The sequence below is a fragment of the Drosophila gunungcola genome, unplaced genomic scaffold, assembly GCF_025200985.1.
Source record: "Drosophila gunungcola strain Sukarami unplaced genomic scaffold, Dgunungcola_SK_2 000001F, whole genome shotgun sequence".
NCBI lineage: Eukaryota > Metazoa > Arthropoda > Insecta > Diptera > Drosophilidae > Drosophila > Drosophila gunungcola.
The window spans coordinates 8,176,085-8,197,197 of NW_026453197.1; the positions used below are offsets into that span (position 1 = coordinate 8,176,085).

Consider the following 21,113-nt stretch of genomic DNA (forward strand, 5'->3'; position numbering starts at 1 on the left):
AAATTCCCCGAAAATAGTATGCACAGTAAAGTTTTAATTTAAAAACAAAAACCATGAACGAGGTTTTGCCCCTCCGATTATTTTCTAACTTTTGCATAACTTACATTCAATGGAGAAAGTAGTCGGCAGGAAATTGATTATCTTAGCAACCCAGATCAAAGTTTAAATGGTTAAACCACCTCAAAACTAACATAAATCAATTGCTGGCTAATTTAAGCAACTTTCCACAAAAATACCAAAACACGACTATTCTGCACAGAGAAAATATTTTGATGATATTTTTTATTTTTAATTTTCATTGGAATAACTAAACTAAACTATGAAATTAAATTAAAAATTAAATTTTGGAATGTTGTTTGTAAGTATGTAATGTAAGTATAAACTTTTATTATTATAATTTATATCTTTATAAAAGGGTACTTGTGCTAAGTGATATTAATTTATGTTTGGATGGTATTAAAAGTGAATTTGAAATGCTTTTATTTTCAGTGTAAAGAATTTCGGATCAAAAATTTTACAGAGTCAGGCTGTGAATCTCAGCCCAAAATGGCCTAGAAAATGGAAAATGTGCAAATGCAAACATTGAAAATTTTGGGGACACAGAGCAGGAGCAGGGGCATTCCGACAGGACATAAGTAAAATACTTAAGATAAGCAAAAGTGATGGGGCGAGTCTGTTTGCCAGTCTGTCCGTCTGCCTGCCTGTGTGGTCATAACCATAAGCAAGGGCCCAGCATACTCGCACTCAAGGGCCCTATTATCGAAAGGGTTACGCAATTACATGATTTCCAGCACCACCCGGAACGAGGGTGAAGGGGGTCGGAGCTAACAAAACAAAGCCAGAGGACACTTCTGACCAGATTTTCAATGTGTTCGGCTCAGTTCGGTTGCTTACATAAATTGTTTACCAATCTGGTCGAAAATCGGAATTTCAAATTTTGCCTACGAAAATTTATGCGCACATTTATACAATTTACATGCGCACACACAGCGGCGATACAAGGATAGCAGCCGAAAAAAAGGATATGCATCTACATTTCATTTCATTTGATTTCGTTTCGTTTCACAGCAAAAACCAGCCCTCAAAAATAAAGCCAACTAGCCAGTCGTCGCCGAAGGCGTTATGAGGGTACAAATGGGCTTTTCTGATACAGGATTTCGTCCTTGGGGGCGGATGGATGATAGGTATTGCCGGAACGAAAATGCCCCGCCAATTTAAGCAGGGAATGTCCGAGCATTGCACCTGAAAGTCTGATTTAAATTGCAAAACTAAACAGCAATCAGCAGGGGAGTCCGTGCAGGACTCTCGAGTGCGTAGGCAAGCAAGATTTGGTCCGGCTGCTTGTCAACAGCGGCGCTGACTGCAGAGATTAAGATGCAAATTCGGGGAGCTGGACAACATCAACATCAACGAAAGCCCCTCGCCGTCCCACCACCCTCCTGTCCCGAGGGCAGTCTGCGAAAACACCTGTATCCCAAATCCTTGCCCAAGCCAATGCGCCCGCAAAGTGCAAAGTGAATATTCATGTTGCATGTCAGGACGTAATACAACATTTGTGCGACATGCAGGATGAACATGGCACAAGGCACAAGGAGCAGGACCAGGCATCAGTACGAGCACCAGATCCAGACAGCTGGTCACGGGGTGGACTTTGAGTTGCCGAAGCAGAAGGCAAAATTAGCCCAGAAACAGAGGCGAATTAGCACCAGATTTGGAATCGAAATCCTGTTCAATTAGCTAAATAAAACACAAAAGAAATATTTTAAGTTTATGAGACATCTTCAACAATATTCTTTTAAAAATGAATGTAACAAAATGTTGTTTTACAGATATGCAAATCAAAAATCCCGGACTTATTGATTTAAAAAGAGTAACTAAAAATATAAATGAAATATTTAAGGTAAATTATTTTATCATTTCTGCAATTTGTGGTTCATCGCTGGTTTCTAGTTACATTTTAAATCAGTCATTAAAAGGTATGACAGATATAATTCAATTTATTGTGCAGTCAGCAAAATGTATCACTCATACCATTGCTGTCTGAGGCGCAATCAAGTCATCAGACAATCTAATCAAGCTAATTTCCGTTCACACATCACAACTCAGTCTTCAAAAGGCTTCCAGGAACGTGTCATGCTAAGGCAAATGTTCGTACCTAAGGGAATAATTTTTTCTTACCCCACTACATGTGATATTTTGGCAATTTCCTTTGAGGACTTGCCGAGATATACATTTTTCCAATTTCAATTTTTATTTTGTATTTTTTTGTTTCACAAAAATCAATACCTAGCCAAGCAATTAAACAAGTCAACAAGGGCAAAAGGGAAATATATCACAACATATTTCCTGGCAAATGGCCACTCATAATTGGCCAGATAAGGGTTGTCCAAGCTGGTTTCTGCTTTCCCTTTTGGATATTTTGCAGGTGATTTAATTGGCATAGAGCTGCTGGTAATTGAAAAGTAAGATTGGATGAAAATGGTCGGAAGCAAACAGAGACAGATTAAACTTTTAATAATGAAAGCTGAGCCCCAAGCATCGTTTCTGCTGCTACTCCAACCAGAATGTGTTACTTTTAAGCCATGTGCATTAAATCATTTTTCACTTTTAAATAATCTCTTCATTGCAATTAATTTAAAGGACATCTAAAAGACATTTCGCCCCAATCCCTCGCCCCCGCCCCGTTGCTTTTCCACTTAATGTCAATGATTGCTGCTGCACTCTGGGCCTGGGCTATCTGCATAAATGTTTTATCATCTCACACCGCCGAGCAACAGCATTTCGCCCGGAGACAAGGACGAGAAGCCTGAACCGCCGGAGGTTGAGTGAACAGCAGTCGGCGAGAAATGGCCAACTCGTGTCAACTGACTTTTAAGCCATATTTAATCCGGCTTGTAAGGGAAATGCGCCCCAGTTACCCGTGCCGACCGATTCACCACAGGCAACAAAACAGCAAAAGTATAAATAACTAAGAGTGAGTGCGAAGGAAACCGAGTAAAAGACTTGTAGATACTCAGCTGCCATTATTAAACTAGCATTCAAGAAAATATAACGAGCAATACAAAGTGTATGCAGACAAAACGGGCTTTAATAGTAATAGTATGTTTTAAGCCCTACCCAAAAATTTAGAAAATTGACCCCTAAAAATTGAATGATAAATAATGTTTGTCTCTATACAAATTTGCATTTGCTATATGTTAGTTAAACTATTTTAAATAGTTTCCAAAAACATTTTAATTATTTTCTAATTTCACCATGTTTATATTAGATTTAAGATTTTCTATCGTTTAAAGAATCGAATTTATATACCAAAGTATATAGTTCGTATATTGATTGTTTTGCAACCATATAGTTACAACCTACTGACTCGCCCAATCAATCCCAATATACCCCAAAATCCCCAATGATGGAGCTACCAAAAAAATAGCAATAACAAGCTGGGTCGGCGGACATTCAAGTTGGACTTGAATAGCTGGATCTGCCTCGAGTCCCCTTTATACTCCAATGTTTGTCCATACATAAACTGTTGCGACAATGTCAACATGCGAAGCTCTTCCTACCGCAAAGATGACAGATGACCACTTCATGAACCCATGCATTTTAATCCTCAGGCGGCAGCTCGGGCATTTTTGGCCTGGCCAAAAAACAATGCAAGTGCGGCCCAAAGGGTTGGACTTCTGCGTCTGCATCCGGTCAGGCTTCAGCTGTGATCCTGGAATCCTTGAGTCCTGGAGGCCGGGTGGATAATGATGGAAGTGCACTCTGTAAATGCAAAATATATATTTTGCCATGTGCAAGTTAAATGTGCGACACATAAATAATTTCACTGCCATGGGCCGGGCTGGGCGCACGGTCAATGTATCAAGGATGCACTCACACACACTCACCCGAGCACTCATACACACTCACCCATCCACTCACACAGTCAACTCACGTGGCATAAAGTTTTGCCTTGGACACCGACGAGAAACGAGAAACAGTCCCATGCATTACGTTTTAATTTTGCAAAAATTATTTAAATGCGAGTATAATGTAATGTAAATTTCCATTCGGTTGGGGAGTCGGCGAGGGGTGTGGCGATATAAGTAGCTTTACATGGTTGCCGCTACTCAAATTAATGGATTTTTAATTGTCTCTTTCTCACTTACAGGCTTCAGCAGCGAGTCCTTTTTGTCTTTCGCTTTTATGTCCGAGGCAAATTACCTCAATGGCTGGGGCAAACAAAAAAAAGGAAAAGCGTCCGGTAAGAAAGATCCCTTTTCCGAGGGTCCTGCTTTAAGGCCATGGAAAGTAAAACGTACAATGCGTATTCTGCGGCAAGGGGAAACTTTTTAAGCTGGTTTAATACAAAAAATGGGTCTGCATAATGCAAGAAAATGGTCGCCATAATGGGATGATCATGCATTGTTAAGACAACAGAATGGGATGATTGCTGGCATATCTTGTCAGTTATTTGGTTACTAAGCCATTTCTTTGTCTTTGGAAGGTGTCAGTGTTTTTTTTAAATAAAATTAAAGCCAAATTGTTTACAATGCATTGGTTAACAGAAGGTTAATTTCTAAGGAAAGTTAAGTTACAATACCAGCTACATGTGCAATTTGTAGGCAAATAATTTTATTCATCCGCTCTAACAAGCTAATAATATTACTTATAAGTAATTTGATTATAAGTTTTAAGATTAGTTTTTCGTTTCAACAGTATTTCAAGCTTAACTTTTCCGCGCATCATTCATCCATGAGAGGTACTAAAATATTACGCATACGCATACGCCCAGAATTCATGGGCAATTTATGGTAAGGAACGACTCTCTCTTTTGCTCAAAAATCCATAAGCTTAACCAAGCTGAAGGCAAAATCTTGTGCAAATTTCCATACGACTCGTTTCAGCCGAATTGGTTGAGGAAAATTGCCGAACCTAAGCCGCCAGTGCAATAAAAATATCAACGGCAGCGGAAAAGCGAAGATATGCCCCGAGAATGGCAACGCCCCCCCATTATTGGCTGCCTGCTTGGCCTTTTTCCTATTTTTTAATATTTTTATGTACTCGAGCAGCCGCAGCAACAGCACAAACAAGCTACACTTTATGGCTTAAACTTTTTGCGTTGGCTTAAATAAATTTCCACTTAATAGATTCGTTACAATAAATGGTTGGCCAAGGGGTGTGAGAGGGCTGAGAGGATGGCATCATGCTGTTTTCGGGGTTGTCTAGAAGAAGAAGCCTCATTGAATTTTATGGCATATTAAAAAGCAAAAGCGTGCAAAAAGCTCTCGACTGCCGCTTCTGGGAATTCCGTTTACCCTTTTCTCGTTTCTGGCAGCAATTTGATTGGCGGCAATTGTGCCAAAATTATAAATGACAACATTTCAGCAGGCTTTAATTTAATCTAAAGGCATTTCAGTTTTCAACGAGTGCTTAAATCCGAACACACAAAAATTAATTTCATCATATTTTTCATTTTCTTGGAAACAACAACAACGCCGGCAGGAAAACTCAATCGCAAGCCCTAGGAAGTCGCATCCTTGTTGGGTCCACGCTTCGTTGGCTTTTGTTGAGTATGGGGATCCATGGCAGGATAATATGCTGTTAATGTTATTCTCTATCCTGCTCCGGCCAGGATGTTTTGGTCTGTTAGCCAGCCAGCGTGTGCTGCTGCTCTGGCTGCAAGTAAAAAAAAGATTCCAGCAGCCGCAGATAGCTGGAATTGTTGTCATTTATTATTCCGCACAAGACCGGCTTAGACTACGCTTTAGCAATAATTAGTGAAAGATATCAAAGCAAATGACTTTATCTGCTCGCAAGCTCCCCCGCACACCCACACACACCCACACACATACACACATGCCTCAACATTCACTGATATGCCCATATCCTTGTTCTCGCACTCATATTCGCACAGCAGCATCCAAGGACAATGGATATGCTTTAATGTGTTGCTGACGACATGACTTGTTGGGCGGAGGAGAGCGGCAATCCTGTGCGGATGCGCTTCCCTGTTTTGTTTGATTCCTAAACACATTTTCCAGGGCATTAGAACTTTGACAAGGAGCTTGCCGAGCTCAAAAAGGATCTATCTCTAAGCACACTGGATTTCAAAGCATTTGCTACATTTTTAATTGGAAGCAATGCGTTTTTTGGAAGCATATTTTTCTTTATATACTATACTTATAATTCCTTGTCCTTTCCTTCGATTTGCTAATGTCAAAATAATAAATACAAAAAATAGATTAATTAAGAGGTCTCAGGTGCTGGAACATTTCTGTTCCTATACTAATTATCGTGACTGTTTAATATTATATAAATAAAATATATCATTTAAATATAAAAATAGTTCATTTTTAAAATGAATAACCATAAACTTACATAATATTTTAAGTACACTTACACAATAGTTTGTTCGGTCGCAACAAAAATGTTGGTCACTTTAAGCGGCCATTAATATCAATTCAATCAACTTGATTATGCTCACCAAGAAAACCAAGAATCATAATAATTCATTTAAAGGAAGTGTATTGGAGCTTCTTTCCTTTTCATTCTGCCGACTTCACCTTTCACAAATAACTTAAGTAGAATTTTCCTCGCCGCTTTTTGTTTAAAATTTCAACCGCACAACACAGGCTTCTAAAATATGGCAGTCAACAGCTCAATGTGTGTCCGTGCTTATCCCTTACATCTTGAGCTTGTCTTTGCCATTTTGCCTGTTGGCCAGGATATGGAGTTGTCTCTGTTGCTGCTGCTGCTGCTGCTGCCGTTGTCACTTGGAGCTTTGGATGCGTTTGCTAGAGCCGGGCTAATAATTTATAACTAGTTTATATTTTGGCAATTATTTCCTGTGTGAGCACATGAACAGGGGCGAATTTGGGGATCACAAATGAGGAAGGAAGCGGGAGGGGGACATTTTGCGTATGGCCATAATAAGCTTAATATGCGATATAAGCCAAAAGTCAGGGCACGCAAATCAAAGCGGCCAACAAGAGGCCCAGGCGTCGTGATAAGAGAAGTTAATTCACGGATAACAATAAGCATGCTCTTGGGGAAAGCAGCACCAGCAACAACTTGTACATGCATTACAACAACTCATGAATATAAATTGCCGAAAGGAGCCGCCAACTGTTCCCTGAGATTGTTCACAAAAGTTGAAGTCGCCGCGGGTGGTTGGCAATTATAACACACAGCAAACTGTATACATATCGTGCGTATATATGTATGTATAAAAAAAGAGCAGACGTAGCAGGTGAATCGGGATTTAAGGACCCCAGCAATGCCAGCATTTATTAATGTAGCTCAAGGCTGCGGATCCCAGGGGTTCTCATATATCAAATAAACTGGATGGAAATTCAGTTGGTTGAAGCTGAGATGCCCTAAAAGTATTTGCTTCTGATACAATTCACTTTTATTGCTTGCTCATTTGTGTATTTATTTTAAAATATATTTAAAGCTAAGGTATGACCACTACTTATTAATATATATATTTAAAAACATGTTTTGAGTTGATATATTGCAAATTTAATATCCCTAAAGAATTGGGAATTTTGGGAATTGGTTTTTTGTCAAATAAAAATTAGGTATATAGATTTTTTTTTTTATTACATTTATATATAGTAAACATGTCTTTAATTTATTTTAATCATTTATTTGTATATGTATTACCTTACAACCAAAAGATAATGTTAATTTATGTTTACTTGTAAATTAATTTTATAAATTTTACAAATTTGTTGGACTTCCATAAAAGTGTACAACATCAAGCCTCAGCATAAAATGTCTCAATAAATCCCCTAAACGCTGCGTAGCGAAACCGCTGGTCAAGTCCCCTCGCCATGGGTAGCTGGTAATCTATCTGCGGGTGGTCGGAAAATCACCCAAACCACCCACTCAAATACCTCTTGAAGCGTAGCAGCCTTGACTTTTTGTTGGTTATTGCGCATACGCCCCGTTCAACGCAACGTGTAATTTAAATGCAATTAAAATAATAATTTATCTTGCTCCGAGCGGCTTGTCAACCTGAGCGATGTTGAAGTTGGGAGGATCACACACGGTCTACCCTCCTAAGCCGACTCCACGGAGAGGTATAAATAAATACCAACGCGAGACATTTGGCGGTGATAAATGAGTTGTAACTGACAACTCAAATGAAGGTATAAAAAAGGTGCTGCTGGAATTTTTAAGTAAGTTGTTAGGGGAGTGAGACTGAAAACCGCATCATTTGTTTTGAGTTTCAACAAATGTAGTTAGCCATTAGCTGTGAAAAGAGTCTTGGTAAATAATACAATAAAGTTACTCAACAGGGTTGAGTAATAATACAAAGAATAAAATCTGAAGTGTTGATCCCATATGCCCAAACTCAAACATAAAAGAAAAAGTAAGTTATAATATGAAACAAAATTATACATTTTATCACGTCTGCCATAGATGTTTTAATTAATTATAAAAATAAATGCTGCACAATAAATCAAACGAAGGGCTGAGCTCAAAAATATTCGCATCGAGACACGCCAGCACCGTAATCAGAAAACAATAAACAAATAAAATAACAATTAATTGGATTTTTACTACCCTTTTGTTATTGTCACCTCTACCCCAGACTGGAGCATTTAAATTTTCATAATAAAATGTAATTTATTGCATTTGCATAAACCGTGTGCGTGCGTGTGCGTGCAATTGAATCAACACCAAGCAGCAAAGTAGCCAAAGAACAAAAAGTTGAGAAAATAAAGAACAGCGGCGGCAACAACTCGACCAGCCAACGGCAGCAACATAGCCAGAATCCTGGCAATAAAACGGCCACCAAACTGTTGGCAATAGCCACCGGCTGCCACAATAAAAATCCCTTTTTGATTTATTCGCCAGGCTGTCATATGGGCGAAGATCGAGCGGCATGAACGCGAATTAATCGCTTAATTGCTTTGCAAGCGGGACTAAAGGAATTTTAAACACGGTAGTTGATCAAGTAAATTAAGTGCATGCCCAGATCAAGATATTCATAAAGAAAGTGGATTATAAGAGGAAAACTTGCGGCAGGTGGAGTAATTAAATTCAGTGTCGTGCATGAGGTGTCATAACGCAATTCGCAAAATAATATTTTTAATTAGGCAGTTAACCCACTAACACAGTCAGTAATGCTCACTAGGGGTTTATAAAGCCAAATAGTTTATAGGGTGTTTAATTTTCTTATAACTGGATATCATATTATTTTTATTTACCTACTAATGGTGTTAGTGACTAAATAAATGTACATAAATAGAAAGTACTTTTTTATAATAATTTGCAAGATATTTGTATAGATCTATATTTTATATAATATATATGAATATTATTTGGAGACAATTTTCAGCTAAGTCTTTTCAGCTTCCATTTAGTCCACTCAAAAGTAAATGTCTGTTAATAAAAACTGAGTTCATGTAGCCATTTTTATAATAATATTTTCTTCAATAATAAGCGATTTTAAGGGCATTTAAATAAAATAAATAGATGAGCCAGTTCTCCTCGCTAATGGCTAAACAAGCGCCATCTGATACCCATCCCAAGGATCCTACACCAGTGACATGGTTGTGCGTGGTTGCGTGGCGCACACTCTTTGGTGGTTGAGGTGCCAGCTAGGCCCCTGCCCCATGCCCCCTGACCCCAGTCCCGTGGCCCCGCATGGTGCCCCACCTGCCCCTCTGCTGATGCATATAAAAACACTTGTGGCTGATGGGCGGCTGCTGGATGGCGGATAGTGCAGCATGTCATCGCACGGCCAACGCAAATGCAATTTAAAGCAAACAATTTTTTGAAATGACCTACATCCTGGGCAGGACATGGCACACACGCACCCAGATAGCAACAAAATGGGAACTGTTTTCACTACACCGCACACAACATCATTAAAAATTAATTCACGCTCGATGTCCTGCGCCTGCTAAAAAATAAAGGGAGTGCAAGTGGAGTAAACTAAAGTGCAGTCCGACCGCTACTGCACGGAAAATAATAAAAATAAGTTACTATGGGCTATAAAAATGTAAATTAAATTCTTTATAATTATTTATCTAAAACAATTGTTTAAATAAATGATTTATTTTTGTGTTCACTTGTATATGAGCTTTTTATAACAAATGTCTGGCTTTTATAATTTAGTAAAATTGCTGAATATATTACCACCACACCGGTTTTTTTAACAATTTTTTTTGGAATAAAATTGCTTTCTTGATTGTACTATTATATTTTAAGATCCTTTGAAAATGGTTGACTTTTATTATTTAATAACGATTTTTAAGTTTAAAATTTTGTATTTACCAATATATTATTTATGTTTGAAAAGTACTAAAATACTATTTTTAAATTAATTAAATATAAAATTTTGTTGTAAAAAAATTTAAAGAGTATATACTCTATTTCAAAGAATGGTTTGGGATTTTACAGTGGATGAAAGGTGAACTGAGCTTAACAACAGCAGCAAATGAGTGCACACGTTTTGCGGTCGCCGTGCACTTTATAATGTTGTCCTGGCCCGGGAGTAGGGTCCTCACCCGAAACAGGACCAGGAACAGGTTCTGGACCAACTCATTTCGGCTGCCGACTGATGACTTAATGAGCATAATAAGCTCAGCGCCGAAATTACCTTTTTAAATGAACATGATGCCACCCGTCTGACACCCAAACTGTCTAGTTTCAGGTGTGCCGAAAACAATCTAACAGCCCTACACAAGCGAATGGTCCTACAGGACGAAAGGGACACACAGGTGGGGAGTGTGCCAAAAGGGGATTAAGAGTGGCATAGACAAGCGGTTACATATTCAAATTAAGATTTTAATGTTCACAAAAGGCGGCCATGCCAAAATAGCCATTTTATATGTGTACATGTGTGCTTGGGTCCTGACAATGGAGTGTACGTGTGTGTGTGTGTGTGTGTGGGTGCGCTTTAAGGGATACCAAAGAAATGCAAATGCAAATTAATTAGTCCGCTGTTTGATTGAGTTACATTTAAGTAGCTTACCGAAATCATTTGTCCCGATAAGGTTTTTGAAAATGGATAATGACCCTGTTAATGGCAAAGACACACATTAGACACACATTTGTTAGATAATTCGCAGCTCAATCCCTTTTATAGGGCTTTCGTAGGCAGAGAAAATTGATTTGAAACTCATGTTCTTATTCCATTAGAATGGAAAAGCCATTGGCTTAAATTGAATTTAAATCAGGAAAAGACTAACCTTTGACTTCGTATAATTAGGTATAAGGCCCAGATTATTGTTGATAAGAGATTGTTTGTAAAAAAAGAATTTAATGGGTTTTAACTAAAAAATGGTTGTTATAATTTCAAAACTGTTGTTATTGACCAACTACGTTATAGCGTGATTAAACAGTCTAATAACTGTGGTTATTTTTTTTGACACTCTCTCTCTAAAAATCCAAAAAGAACACTTAAATATGTTTTTTTTTAATTTCCTTTATTTTGAAAAGTAAACATTTTTCTTTTCCTACATCCCAAACGAAGCTTAAAATCAAATGTGCTGACAGAGGAAAAACTATAGAACTGAAAGTCATCTTTGAAAGTCTTAGTGATACGTTAAGATACTCTAAAAACTCAATTGCAAGTATGAGTCAACCATGCGTTGACCCAATAACCTTTGGCGAATTTATATCCTGGTACATTGCGTATACGCCACGTTTGCCACACACACTTTGCAGCATCATAATCAAATTAAATCATAATTTTTTACGACGTCATAGTCATAAATGTGAACGATGAGAAATTGTGCCCAAAACATGGCTCGTAAAAGGAAGTCGAAGAGGAAAGAAGGATGCAGGTCCTTGCAAGTGATTTCACATTTCCGCTAAGCGGCTGGGCGAGAAATATAAAATTAAATGTATAAATCATTTCGGCGTTGCCTTAAAATTGAATACGCATTCGTCAGCAATAAATCGCAGAGGCCAAAGGACACGGCTTCTGTAGTTCAGTGGCCCATCTTGAAGCCGGAATCTCCTCGCTTCGAACTTAGTCACATATGCGCTTGTGCGCCTTTTGGGAAATTGCTACAATTCGTTACATATTTCATGTGGCTTCGGATTTTGGGTTTTGGCTTCCGCTTCTGTTTGCGGCCACGCTTTTTTCCGCCATGAGTTATTATTGGCAAACGTGCATTCCCCGAAGAGGCCGCATTTGCATATTGAATGCAATAGAAAATGCTGCTTTTTTGTGACTTGGCTTTCTTTTGGGCTGATCGCAATTAGTCTGCTCTTAGTGGCCATAAAAATAAGGCATACTTTTGCGGGACGGACAGGTTAAGTCAATTAGGGCAATCTTGTGAAATTTGGTATTGGCAGTGAGTCAGCTTTCTAAAAGGTATATCCCCTATATTAATTATGAAATTTTGGGCTGTAAATCCTATAAACTCTTAACTCTGTATTGATAGTGTTAGCTGGTCAATGTCTGAAATATTAAATATTTTAAATGACTAATTTTTGCTACTTTCACACATAGTTTTATGAACGTTTAAGCATGCACATTTTGTTTATTTTATTTATGTCAATTAATTTTGATTTAAACCTTAACATTTAATTTAAGCGCTTATTGAATGTCATGCTACCAAAAAAACGATTAAATGATAGTTGTAAAAGATATGAATGACATGTTTCTTTTTTTTAACGCTTTCAGTGTAGACTTCCTTAAGTTGTTGATCAAAGTAATTACCGCCTGTAAAAATTTTTTCATTACGTCTTACCACTGATAATTATGGCAATAACAACAAAATCAACTGATAAGAAATAATGCAGCTGTGGTTTTCATACTCGAAAAATTGCCTCATCCCCGAGATAAAAAAATGATTCAAAATACTAACTTCCTAAATGATTTTACAAAGAGAGCCATGTTTACTTAGACGTACAAATACTTGTGTTCTTTCATACAATCTTTGCTGTAGGAAATTTCTTTTTAAGACCTATCGAAGGCCTTAACATAATCTTAATAGCTTTTAATCGCCAATTGAAATTAAAACCGTTCGTATTTATGGTCAACACTTGATACTAGGCATAAACTTAATTTTCATTTTGATATCAACAGTGAATAGCTAATTACAAAAATGCTAATAAGAGCTTAACAAAATGTTATGCAATTTATGTCGAACTAAAAATAAGTTGTATTCCTATAGAAAGCATTACAAAAACAGAGAGAAACAAGAGGAATATTAGTTTGAGCATCATCTGCCTAAAAGTGCTTCGATCACCCATTTTCAGCCCTGGGCAATCTCATTTTGCCATGTGAAATGGCATTGTAGAATTTTTCGCTGCTCCTCGGTGTATGGAAATTTTCGCCAAACATGCTCGCACACCGCCATAGAGGTCCTTTCTTAATTTCGGATGAAACAATGCGCAAGGAAAGACATTTTCCAGGATATTCGGGGTGAGGGGACGTACGGCGGAGGGCAAGCCGTGTCGTCGAAACGAACGAGAATCGAATTTATGGTCTAACAAGCGCTGTCAAAATGTGAGAATTGAGTGCCTGTGACTGTGCCTGTGCCTGTGCCGGGGTTCTGGCACTCCAAGGTGCTGGCCTCCTTGCGTTCCCTGGGCCCAGATGCTCCCCAAACATTTGCATCTCGCATATAAATCGCATTAGCAGCACGCAATTACTAGACCCCGACACATGGCCCCTGGAATTGTGGCTTGTGGCTGAATTTCTGCGAGGTGGAAGACTGAAACACTGATAGTTCTTGGATTTTGTACTCTACCGATACGAAGTTATCAGAGACGATGTCATAAAGAGATATATAGCTTTAATTTACACTTCTTTATAAATAGTACAGACCGCACTGACAATGACAGCGTAGATCAATAAAACCGATCTAATCGCTTCAGTCGGTGGCTGAAAAATATACATATTTGTATATATATCACAATTGACTAGGTACACAGTCCAACCGATTTTGGATCACAGCAGAATCGGGCACTTGTACATAATGTTGATCTTATCGATATCCTTGGCGCTAAGGCCAACGCGCTGACCAATTTGAGCGCTGGCATCCAGGGGCACTATGGTGTCCTCACCGTTGATGGAAAAGGCTCCCGGTCGATAGTGCAGGCAGCTGTCGTAGTCGTAGCCCACTTCGAAATCGGTCACAACAGTGTCGGCGTATTTCTGGAAATTAAACTCCTTGCCGGGCACTATATTGTCGTAGATCACGTTTACATAACCATCACGGAGGGCCGAGCTCTGCTCATGATAAAATCCTAGGGCGTGCATGAACTCGTGTAGGATGGTTCCCGGCCGGAAGCATCCCTCACCCAGAGGGAAAACCTCCAGATTCATTTCCTGTTGCGATCCCTGGTAGCCCACTGCGGTGTAGCAACCTCCGGACTTGGCTGTTACAGTAAGATAGGCCGTATCCGCGTCGGTGGCTTCCCTGAACCTTACACAGGTGTTTGACTCCAAGGTGTTGATGCCAGTCTGGATGGCTCTCTTGTGCGCTGCATCAAAGTCATCGGATATCTTGTAGACCACCACATTGCTGGGCCATCTCTTTTCGGTGTTGATAAGGCCATTGCGAGCCTTGGGACCTTGCTCCAGACTCCTCTGCTGCTCCGCCGTCAGCATCATGTCGCCCTCCACAAAGCCAGCCGCCTCTTCCGGATCGTAGACACTTGCAGGCAGCGGTTTGCCAGAATTCAGCACCACTTGCAACAGCAACAGTAGGTTATTATTCCAAGCCGCGACATCTTGCCAGTTGGATTCCTCGAACTGGACTAGTTCACTGGCCACGGAACACGGCCACCTAAATATAAAACACACACTGCTAGGCTGGTCATACAACAACTCAGATTAGATACAAGCGGTCAAAAACTTTTTTCGCAAATTGATAATGACAATCGGAACGGGCAATTAGATCAAGGTTTACGGCATGTCACCTTTGGCAGAGGCACCCAACTAAAAACCTTCCCTCAGTCATGTAAGTTTATGATACATACACTCAGAAAATTAAGGAAAACATGGCCTAATTTTAGGAAAAAGGGCCCTAATTTTTCATACAAAATTTGGGAAAACATGACCTAAAACGACGCCCATGGCTGTAATGGCCTTACACTTAGTTTTAGGTCATATTCTCCCAAATGTTGTATGTAAAGCACAATTTTAAGGCAATTATTCCTAAAATTAGGCCATGCTTTCCTTAATACAAGGAATCTAGCTTTCTGATTGTATATCTAGCATACGTCATGTTTTGATTCTTGGATTGTCGTCGTTAACTGTTAGTGATATGTAGAAGCCCATAGAAATTTAAGTGCAGCTGTGATTGAATTTTCAAGTGCTCACCAAAATACCAAAAACATATATAAAATTAAAACGCCTGCTTCCCAAATATGAGTAATTCCTTCAAAATCGTCCATTGATTACTGATAACTGCCCAACAACCGCGACACGCGTAATCGTTGCGCTAAATACAAGTGTTCGTTGGATTGTCTATTGGGTGTTCGAAATCAGGGTCTTATCGCAGAGTTATCATTTGTTATAAAAAACTATGGACTACGTGATAGCCCATTCAAGGCACTAGGTACGGCAATTTCACGAAGTATAGCCGAAGCAGTAGTCATGATGAAAATAGTTTTTAATAAACAGAACGCTTTGTTCGTAATAATGGTTTTTAAAATTGGTTAATATATATTTTTAAGTTTTAACGATACATTTTAAAACATTTTATTTACACAAACAGAATTTTATTTTACAGGAAAATGAAGTGTGATACAATATAGTGTTTTAATTAAAAAAAACTTTTATTAATTCTTAAACATAGCCGGGGCAGTTGTACATTTTGTTAAGCTTGCGAATATCCTTGACGCTCATGTTGAATCGCTGACCCATATTGGAGGAGCCTTTCTTTAAGGCCACAATTGTTGGTTCACCGTTTTTGGAGAACGCCTTGGGAACATAGTGCATAACACTTTGATAATCGTAGCCCTCGCCGAAGTCATGCCACGCGGTGGTATTGTCGGTGTTTACAAAATTAATTTTGAATTCCGGATTGATATTATCCCATTTGATGCTGACGTACTTGTCTCGAATTTGGGAGACATGCTGATGCTCGAAGCCCAATACATGCAGAAGCTCGTGGAGTATGGAACCGATGCGAAAGCAACCTTCGCCAAGAGGAAATATCTGGAGGTTCACTTGATGCGTCTTATTCCTGAAGCCCAAATAAGAACAATTACAGCCGACGCCTTTAGACGTAATTATAAGAGCTTGGGGTAACTCTTCTTGGCTGGCATTCCTGAAGACAACACACGAGTTTGCCTCAATGATGGAAATGGCCCTCAGAATTTCCTTATAATGAATGTCGTCTTCGATTTTCAGATCAGAACAGTGTTGTTTTCTCTTTGTTTGCATACATACCAAAGTCATTTTGCTGTATATGGTAATTGACTACCCCGTTTGGCCAGTGAAGAATCTTATTGGCAATACCGTTTCGGGACTGAATCGGTCGAACTGAGATGTCTCCTTGAAAATACTGCTCAAGCAATTCCGGATCCTGCGCCGGTTCATTAAAACCTTCCCTAACGAGAATGACAATTAGAGCCAGTGTCAGTGCAAACATTGTTTAGAGTAAAACCTAACTGAACGGTTAATCGTGAAAGTCGTTATATCTTATATATTTAATGAAACAATCCTAAAAGTTAAATAGCTTGATCTAAATCAAAGCTGATATTGATATAAGAATCTTAATATTCGTATTTGCCATTGTATTAGGCATAAGAAATGGATTGGTAAGGCTTCATTTTCCACAATTAGTTATACTATGGTTGTTGACCCTTCTGAGTATGTTGTTTTTAATTTTAAGCAATGCCCAAAAGCATACTATTTAAGGGACAACAATAAGTTTAGCCTACTTTAAGTTTAATCAAATGAAATCAATATCAATTATATTAAATTATCTTTAAAGCAACTATTTGTAGATACTTGTCCAGTTGGTTGAGTTAAGCTCAATATCCATATTTCTAAATATATAAAAAAATTATAGAAAACATTTGTTAATTATGACGTCCATATTTTTTAATGGTTATTTTTATAGGATCAAATAATGAATAATAGTTGGCTCTAGCTAATAATAATTGGTATTTAATAACTTTTACTTCGTATTACACCTGCCTGGGGCACTTATACATGACATTTAGTTTGTTAATATCGGACTGGGTCATTTGCAAACGTTGTCCCATAAGCTCTTCGGCACCTTCCTGCAGTGGCACAATGGTCATTTCACCGTTTTTAGAGAACGCATACGCCTGGTAGTGCAGCACACTGGAGTAATCGTAGGGTTCTCCGTAGTCCTCGACGGTTTCGTTGTCATACTTGTTGAAGTTGCCCTCGGTTCCCTCTGTTATGTTCTCCTCGGCAATTCGGACGTACTCATCACGATTCCACGTGCTTTGCTGGTGATAGAAGCCCAGAGCGTGCAGGAACTCGTGGACAATTGTTCCCAGCCGGAAACAACCCGTGTCCAGAGCATAATTCTGCAGATTCAACTGTTGGGACCTATTGCGGAAGCCCACATAGGAGAAACAGCCGCCCGAAAAGGATGTAACGTTGATAAAGTAATCCTGATCAGAGGTGGCCTCCTTGAAAACAATACAAGAACTGCGTTCAATGATACGAATACCACGAATTATGTGATTGCGGTGTTCGGTATCTAGAGCAAAATTTAAGTTAAGTTTAAGAAATGGTTTGGAATTTGTTTTTAAAACAGCCTACCTATGTCCGAATTTATATAGTAGTACACAGTGCGATCGGGCCATCTGAAAGACTCGTTGCGCATTCCATTCCTTCCGTCTGGACCAAGCACGATGTCCCCCTCAAAATAGCCAGCTGTCAGCTCAGGATCGGTTTCAATTCTCTGCTGGGTAGCAGGAGCAGCCAGGCAGCAACTGGCCAGGAGGGGAATCACCAATATCAAGGCCCAGGTCTTCATGTTGATGGCTCCACGTTCGGCAACTTACTGTTTGCGGATCCAACTCTAAGGCAACCAAGCAATATACTTTTGCAATGGATAATTTATGGTAGTGGCCATAGTTAAGCATTTATGGCCAGCTTAATTGACCAATGGTCACCGCCTAGATGTTATCTAATCGATAGAGGTTACCTGCATAACATACGCTCGTTTAATCTTAATTCGGAGTAGTTTAATTTCAGGAATTCCCCTGCCTTTGCGATATACGTTTAAAGTTAGGCTGATGGGGCAATTTTGTTTTGTTTTTTGGTAAAACACAACAATAATTAAGTTTGCCATCAAAAAGGGTATATAAGTTTTTTGATATAATTAAAACCAAATCAAACACATATTCATATAAATTCTTTTATTTAGTACAAGCAACGGAATGGACCCATATGGCCCATAATTTATCTTATTTTACTTGGAATTATTTCAGCAACACACTTATTTCCTCCTCAGACTTTCTCCTTTCCATCGAAGCCAGTATAACAAAGCCCAACCGACCATGACCTTATCCGTTTCGTCACCTTATTTTGCAACAATCAAAATTACAAAAGCTTTCATCCCCAAAAAAAAAAAAAAAAAACAGTGTCAAAATTAATCTGAAAGCAAATGACAGCGACGAACATTCGCCTAATTGCATTTGTCAACACAATAAACAGATTATATTGTGCGCGAGAAATAAGAAAACGAAATTTATCATCATTACGTTGCCAAAGCCGGAAGAAAATTGTGAATGGCGGTGCGATAAAAAATATTTATTTCTAAACAGTAGGACATTTATACATGGCGTTTAGCTTTTTGATATCTGTTTCACTCAGCTCCAGTCGTTGGCCGATGACATCTTCTTTGCCTTCCTCCAGTGCCACAATTGTTCTTTCGCCGTTTTTGGAAAATGCATAAGGGCCGTAATGCATAACGCTGCCATAGTCATATTTCTGGCCAAAATCGTTGACTCTTTCCTCGGTGTATTTATCGAAATTGAACTCCATGCCTTCGGTTATATTTTCCTCAACAATTTGGACAAAATCATCCCGATCGGCGGCACTCTGCTGATGGAAAAATCCTAGGGCGTGCAGAAACTCGTGAACAATCGTATAGAGTCGGAAGCATCCGACTCCTATCTCATTGTTTTGCAGATTCAATTGTTGAACTCGGTTCAGATAGCCGATGTAGGAGAAACAACCGCCCTCCTCAGAGGTCACATTTACATAATACTTCTGATCGGTGGTGGCCTCTTTGAAGGTCAGGCAGGAAATAGATTCGATTTTGTGGATGGCGCTAACAATATGGTTCCGATGCTCCTCATCTGTTGTTCAAATATATAGTATTATTTTAAAAATATTTTTTTTAGGGAATGCCTTAGTACACACCTATATAGCTATTGATATGATAGTAAACAATTCTGTTGGGCCAGCGATAGGTCTCGTTGCGCCAAATATTCCTCAACGATCCACTGGGTACCATATCACCCTCGATATATCCAGCTGTTAGCTCCGGATCTGTTTCAATCCGCTCAGCTGGGGCTGCACAACCGCCGCTGATCAGTACCAAAATCAGAGATAATATAATGTAATAATACATGTTTTTAGTTAAACGCTCCATTCAATACTGTCTAGCCGTTTTAATACACGAGCGGTGAACAAATTCGCTATAAAAGTTAATCTTTTGAATTTACGATTTCTAAATTAGTAGTGCCGATTTGAAGCGATATCTTATCGTTGGGCTAGTATAATTGATAGGTAGCTTTCTAAGGGCTCTTATCTAAGCTAATTGTTAAATTGCTAAGTTAAAAAACTTGCTAGTGGTTAATGGCATATTTTAGGTGTGCAAATAATATATAAGAAAATCTAATCGGTGCTAGATTTAAAAAAAACCCTTATCGAAGACAGTGGTTATGGATGCTAGCTAAAATTGATCGTTAAATATAGTTTCTGTATGATTTCTTTTTATTTTTACTTTGTAGGCTATTTGTTATCTTACAATGGAATAAGATACTTTTACTGGTTCCGAGAAAAATTATATATCTGAATGGCTGTAATGTCAAATAAAGTTTAATGGCCTTCTGGCAGGAATATATACAAAGCTAGAGAAAAATCACTTTATGCCCGTTACACATTTAGTTTTATAGCTCAAAGTCTCTTGCAAATATAAACAGTTGTTAGCCTAGGCCAATAAATTTGGTAACGTCGCAGGTTTGTCAAGTAATCTAGAGAAATTTCCTTTATATATACATATGTGCTAAAAACGAATAAAAACCGCTTGCACTGGATAATTTGATATCAGTTCCGAAATGAATTTCCTTGTACTCGCTTTGGTTTGCACCATTGGGTCCTTGGCCCACGGTCTTCCTTTCACTGAAATTCCGGAGGATGATATCGTACTCATCCCAGAGCAGCTGGAATTTTTTGAAGGAAACCAAGCAAGTCGTATTGTTAAATCGTGGACACAGTATTACTGGAAGCAGAGCACTTTGGTCTACAGTTTTGGTGGTGGATTGTGTAAGTAAAGAACGCTTAAAAATATTTCACAAGGAGTAAATTTTTTGATTTGGCGGATGACAGCTTCTTCGGACAAGGCTCGTGTTGAAAGCGCCATGGCAGAAATATCTTCTCAGACCTGTGTTAGATTTCGCCGTACAGTAAATTCTCGAGAACCACAGGTTATAATTCAAAGGCAGGGATCTGGTTGCTCGTCCTATGTAGGATATTTGGGTCGAACTAACCAGGGTCTCAATCTGGCCAGGGGCTGTATGTCGAGTAGAACCATCCAGCATGAGCTGCTTCACGCCCTGGGATTTTATCACACCCAAAGCGATCCACAAAGAGATAATTATGTCCAGATACATACGGAAAATATTAGGTCAGGCCATGAACACAACTTCAAGAAGCTTCGGGCCAATGGAGTGACTAATTTTGGCTTGGGCTATGACTACGACAGTATCATGCACTATGGTCCTTTTGCATTCTCCAAAAACGGCAAACCAACTATTGTTCCTTTAAAGGCAGATGCAAAAATTGGTCAAACCACTATACTTAGTCCAAAGGATGTGCAAGCACTAAAGCGAATGTATTGCTGATTTTATAATTACTTAAACTTAATCTCAGAGGCTGATAGATCATTGTCTATTAAATACAAAAATATATGTTATAGATTTTCAGTAAG

General features: G+C 38.8%; 5 protein-coding genes across 5 annotated transcripts; 1 reads left to right on the forward strand and 4 right to left on the reverse strand.

Annotated features, from left to right (window-relative positions):
• Window positions 1–13,734: 13,734 nt before the first annotated feature.
• LOC128262288 (seminal metalloprotease 1) lies at window positions 13,735–14,703 on the reverse strand. The gene is given in 2 exon segments (XM_052996456.1): window positions 13,735–14,668; window positions 14,671–14,703. Coding segments are annotated over 2 exon segments (783 nt in total). The 5' UTR covers window positions 14,692–14,703; the 3' UTR covers window positions 13,735–13,906.
• A 997-nt stretch (window positions 14,704–15,700) lies between these two features.
• LOC128262280 (seminal metalloprotease 1) lies at window positions 15,701–16,651 on the reverse strand. Its single transcript, XM_052996448.1, has 2 exons — window positions 16,358–16,651; window positions 15,701–16,305 (listed from the first exon to the last, which is right to left on the reverse strand). Exons 1-2 carry the CDS (start codon window positions 16,557–16,559, stop codon window positions 15,752–15,754), a joined length of 756 nt encoding a protein of 251 aa, XP_052852408.1. The 5' UTR covers window positions 16,560–16,651; the 3' UTR covers window positions 15,701–15,751.
• Window positions 16,652–17,058: 407 nt separating this feature from the next.
• On the reverse strand, window positions 17,059–17,956 carry LOC128262277 (seminal metalloprotease 1). Its single transcript, XM_052996445.1, has 2 exons — window positions 17,711–17,956; window positions 17,059–17,648 (listed from the first exon to the last, which is right to left on the reverse strand). Exons 1-2 carry the CDS (start codon window positions 17,925–17,927, stop codon window positions 17,101–17,103), a joined length of 765 nt encoding a protein of 254 aa, XP_052852405.1. The 5' UTR covers window positions 17,928–17,956; the 3' UTR covers window positions 17,059–17,100.
• A 729-nt stretch (window positions 17,957–18,685) lies between these two features.
• LOC128262279 (seminal metalloprotease 1) lies at window positions 18,686–19,547 on the reverse strand. The gene is made up of 2 exons (XM_052996447.1): window positions 19,322–19,547; window positions 18,686–19,257 (listed from the first exon to the last, which is right to left on the reverse strand). The coding sequence occupies exons 1-2, from the start codon at window positions 19,530–19,532 to the stop codon at window positions 18,713–18,715; spliced, it is 756 nt and encodes a 251-aa protein (XP_052852407.1). The 5' UTR covers window positions 19,533–19,547; the 3' UTR covers window positions 18,686–18,712.
• Window positions 19,548–20,212: 665 nt separating this feature from the next.
• Window positions 20,213–21,108, forward strand: LOC128262282 (zinc metalloproteinase nas-14). The gene is made up of 2 exons (XM_052996449.1): window positions 20,213–20,449; window positions 20,513–21,108. Exons 1-2 carry the CDS (start codon window positions 20,242–20,244, stop codon window positions 21,025–21,027), a joined length of 723 nt encoding a protein of 240 aa, XP_052852409.1. The 5' UTR covers window positions 20,213–20,241; the 3' UTR covers window positions 21,028–21,108.
• Window positions 21,109–21,113: the final 5 nt, after the last annotated feature.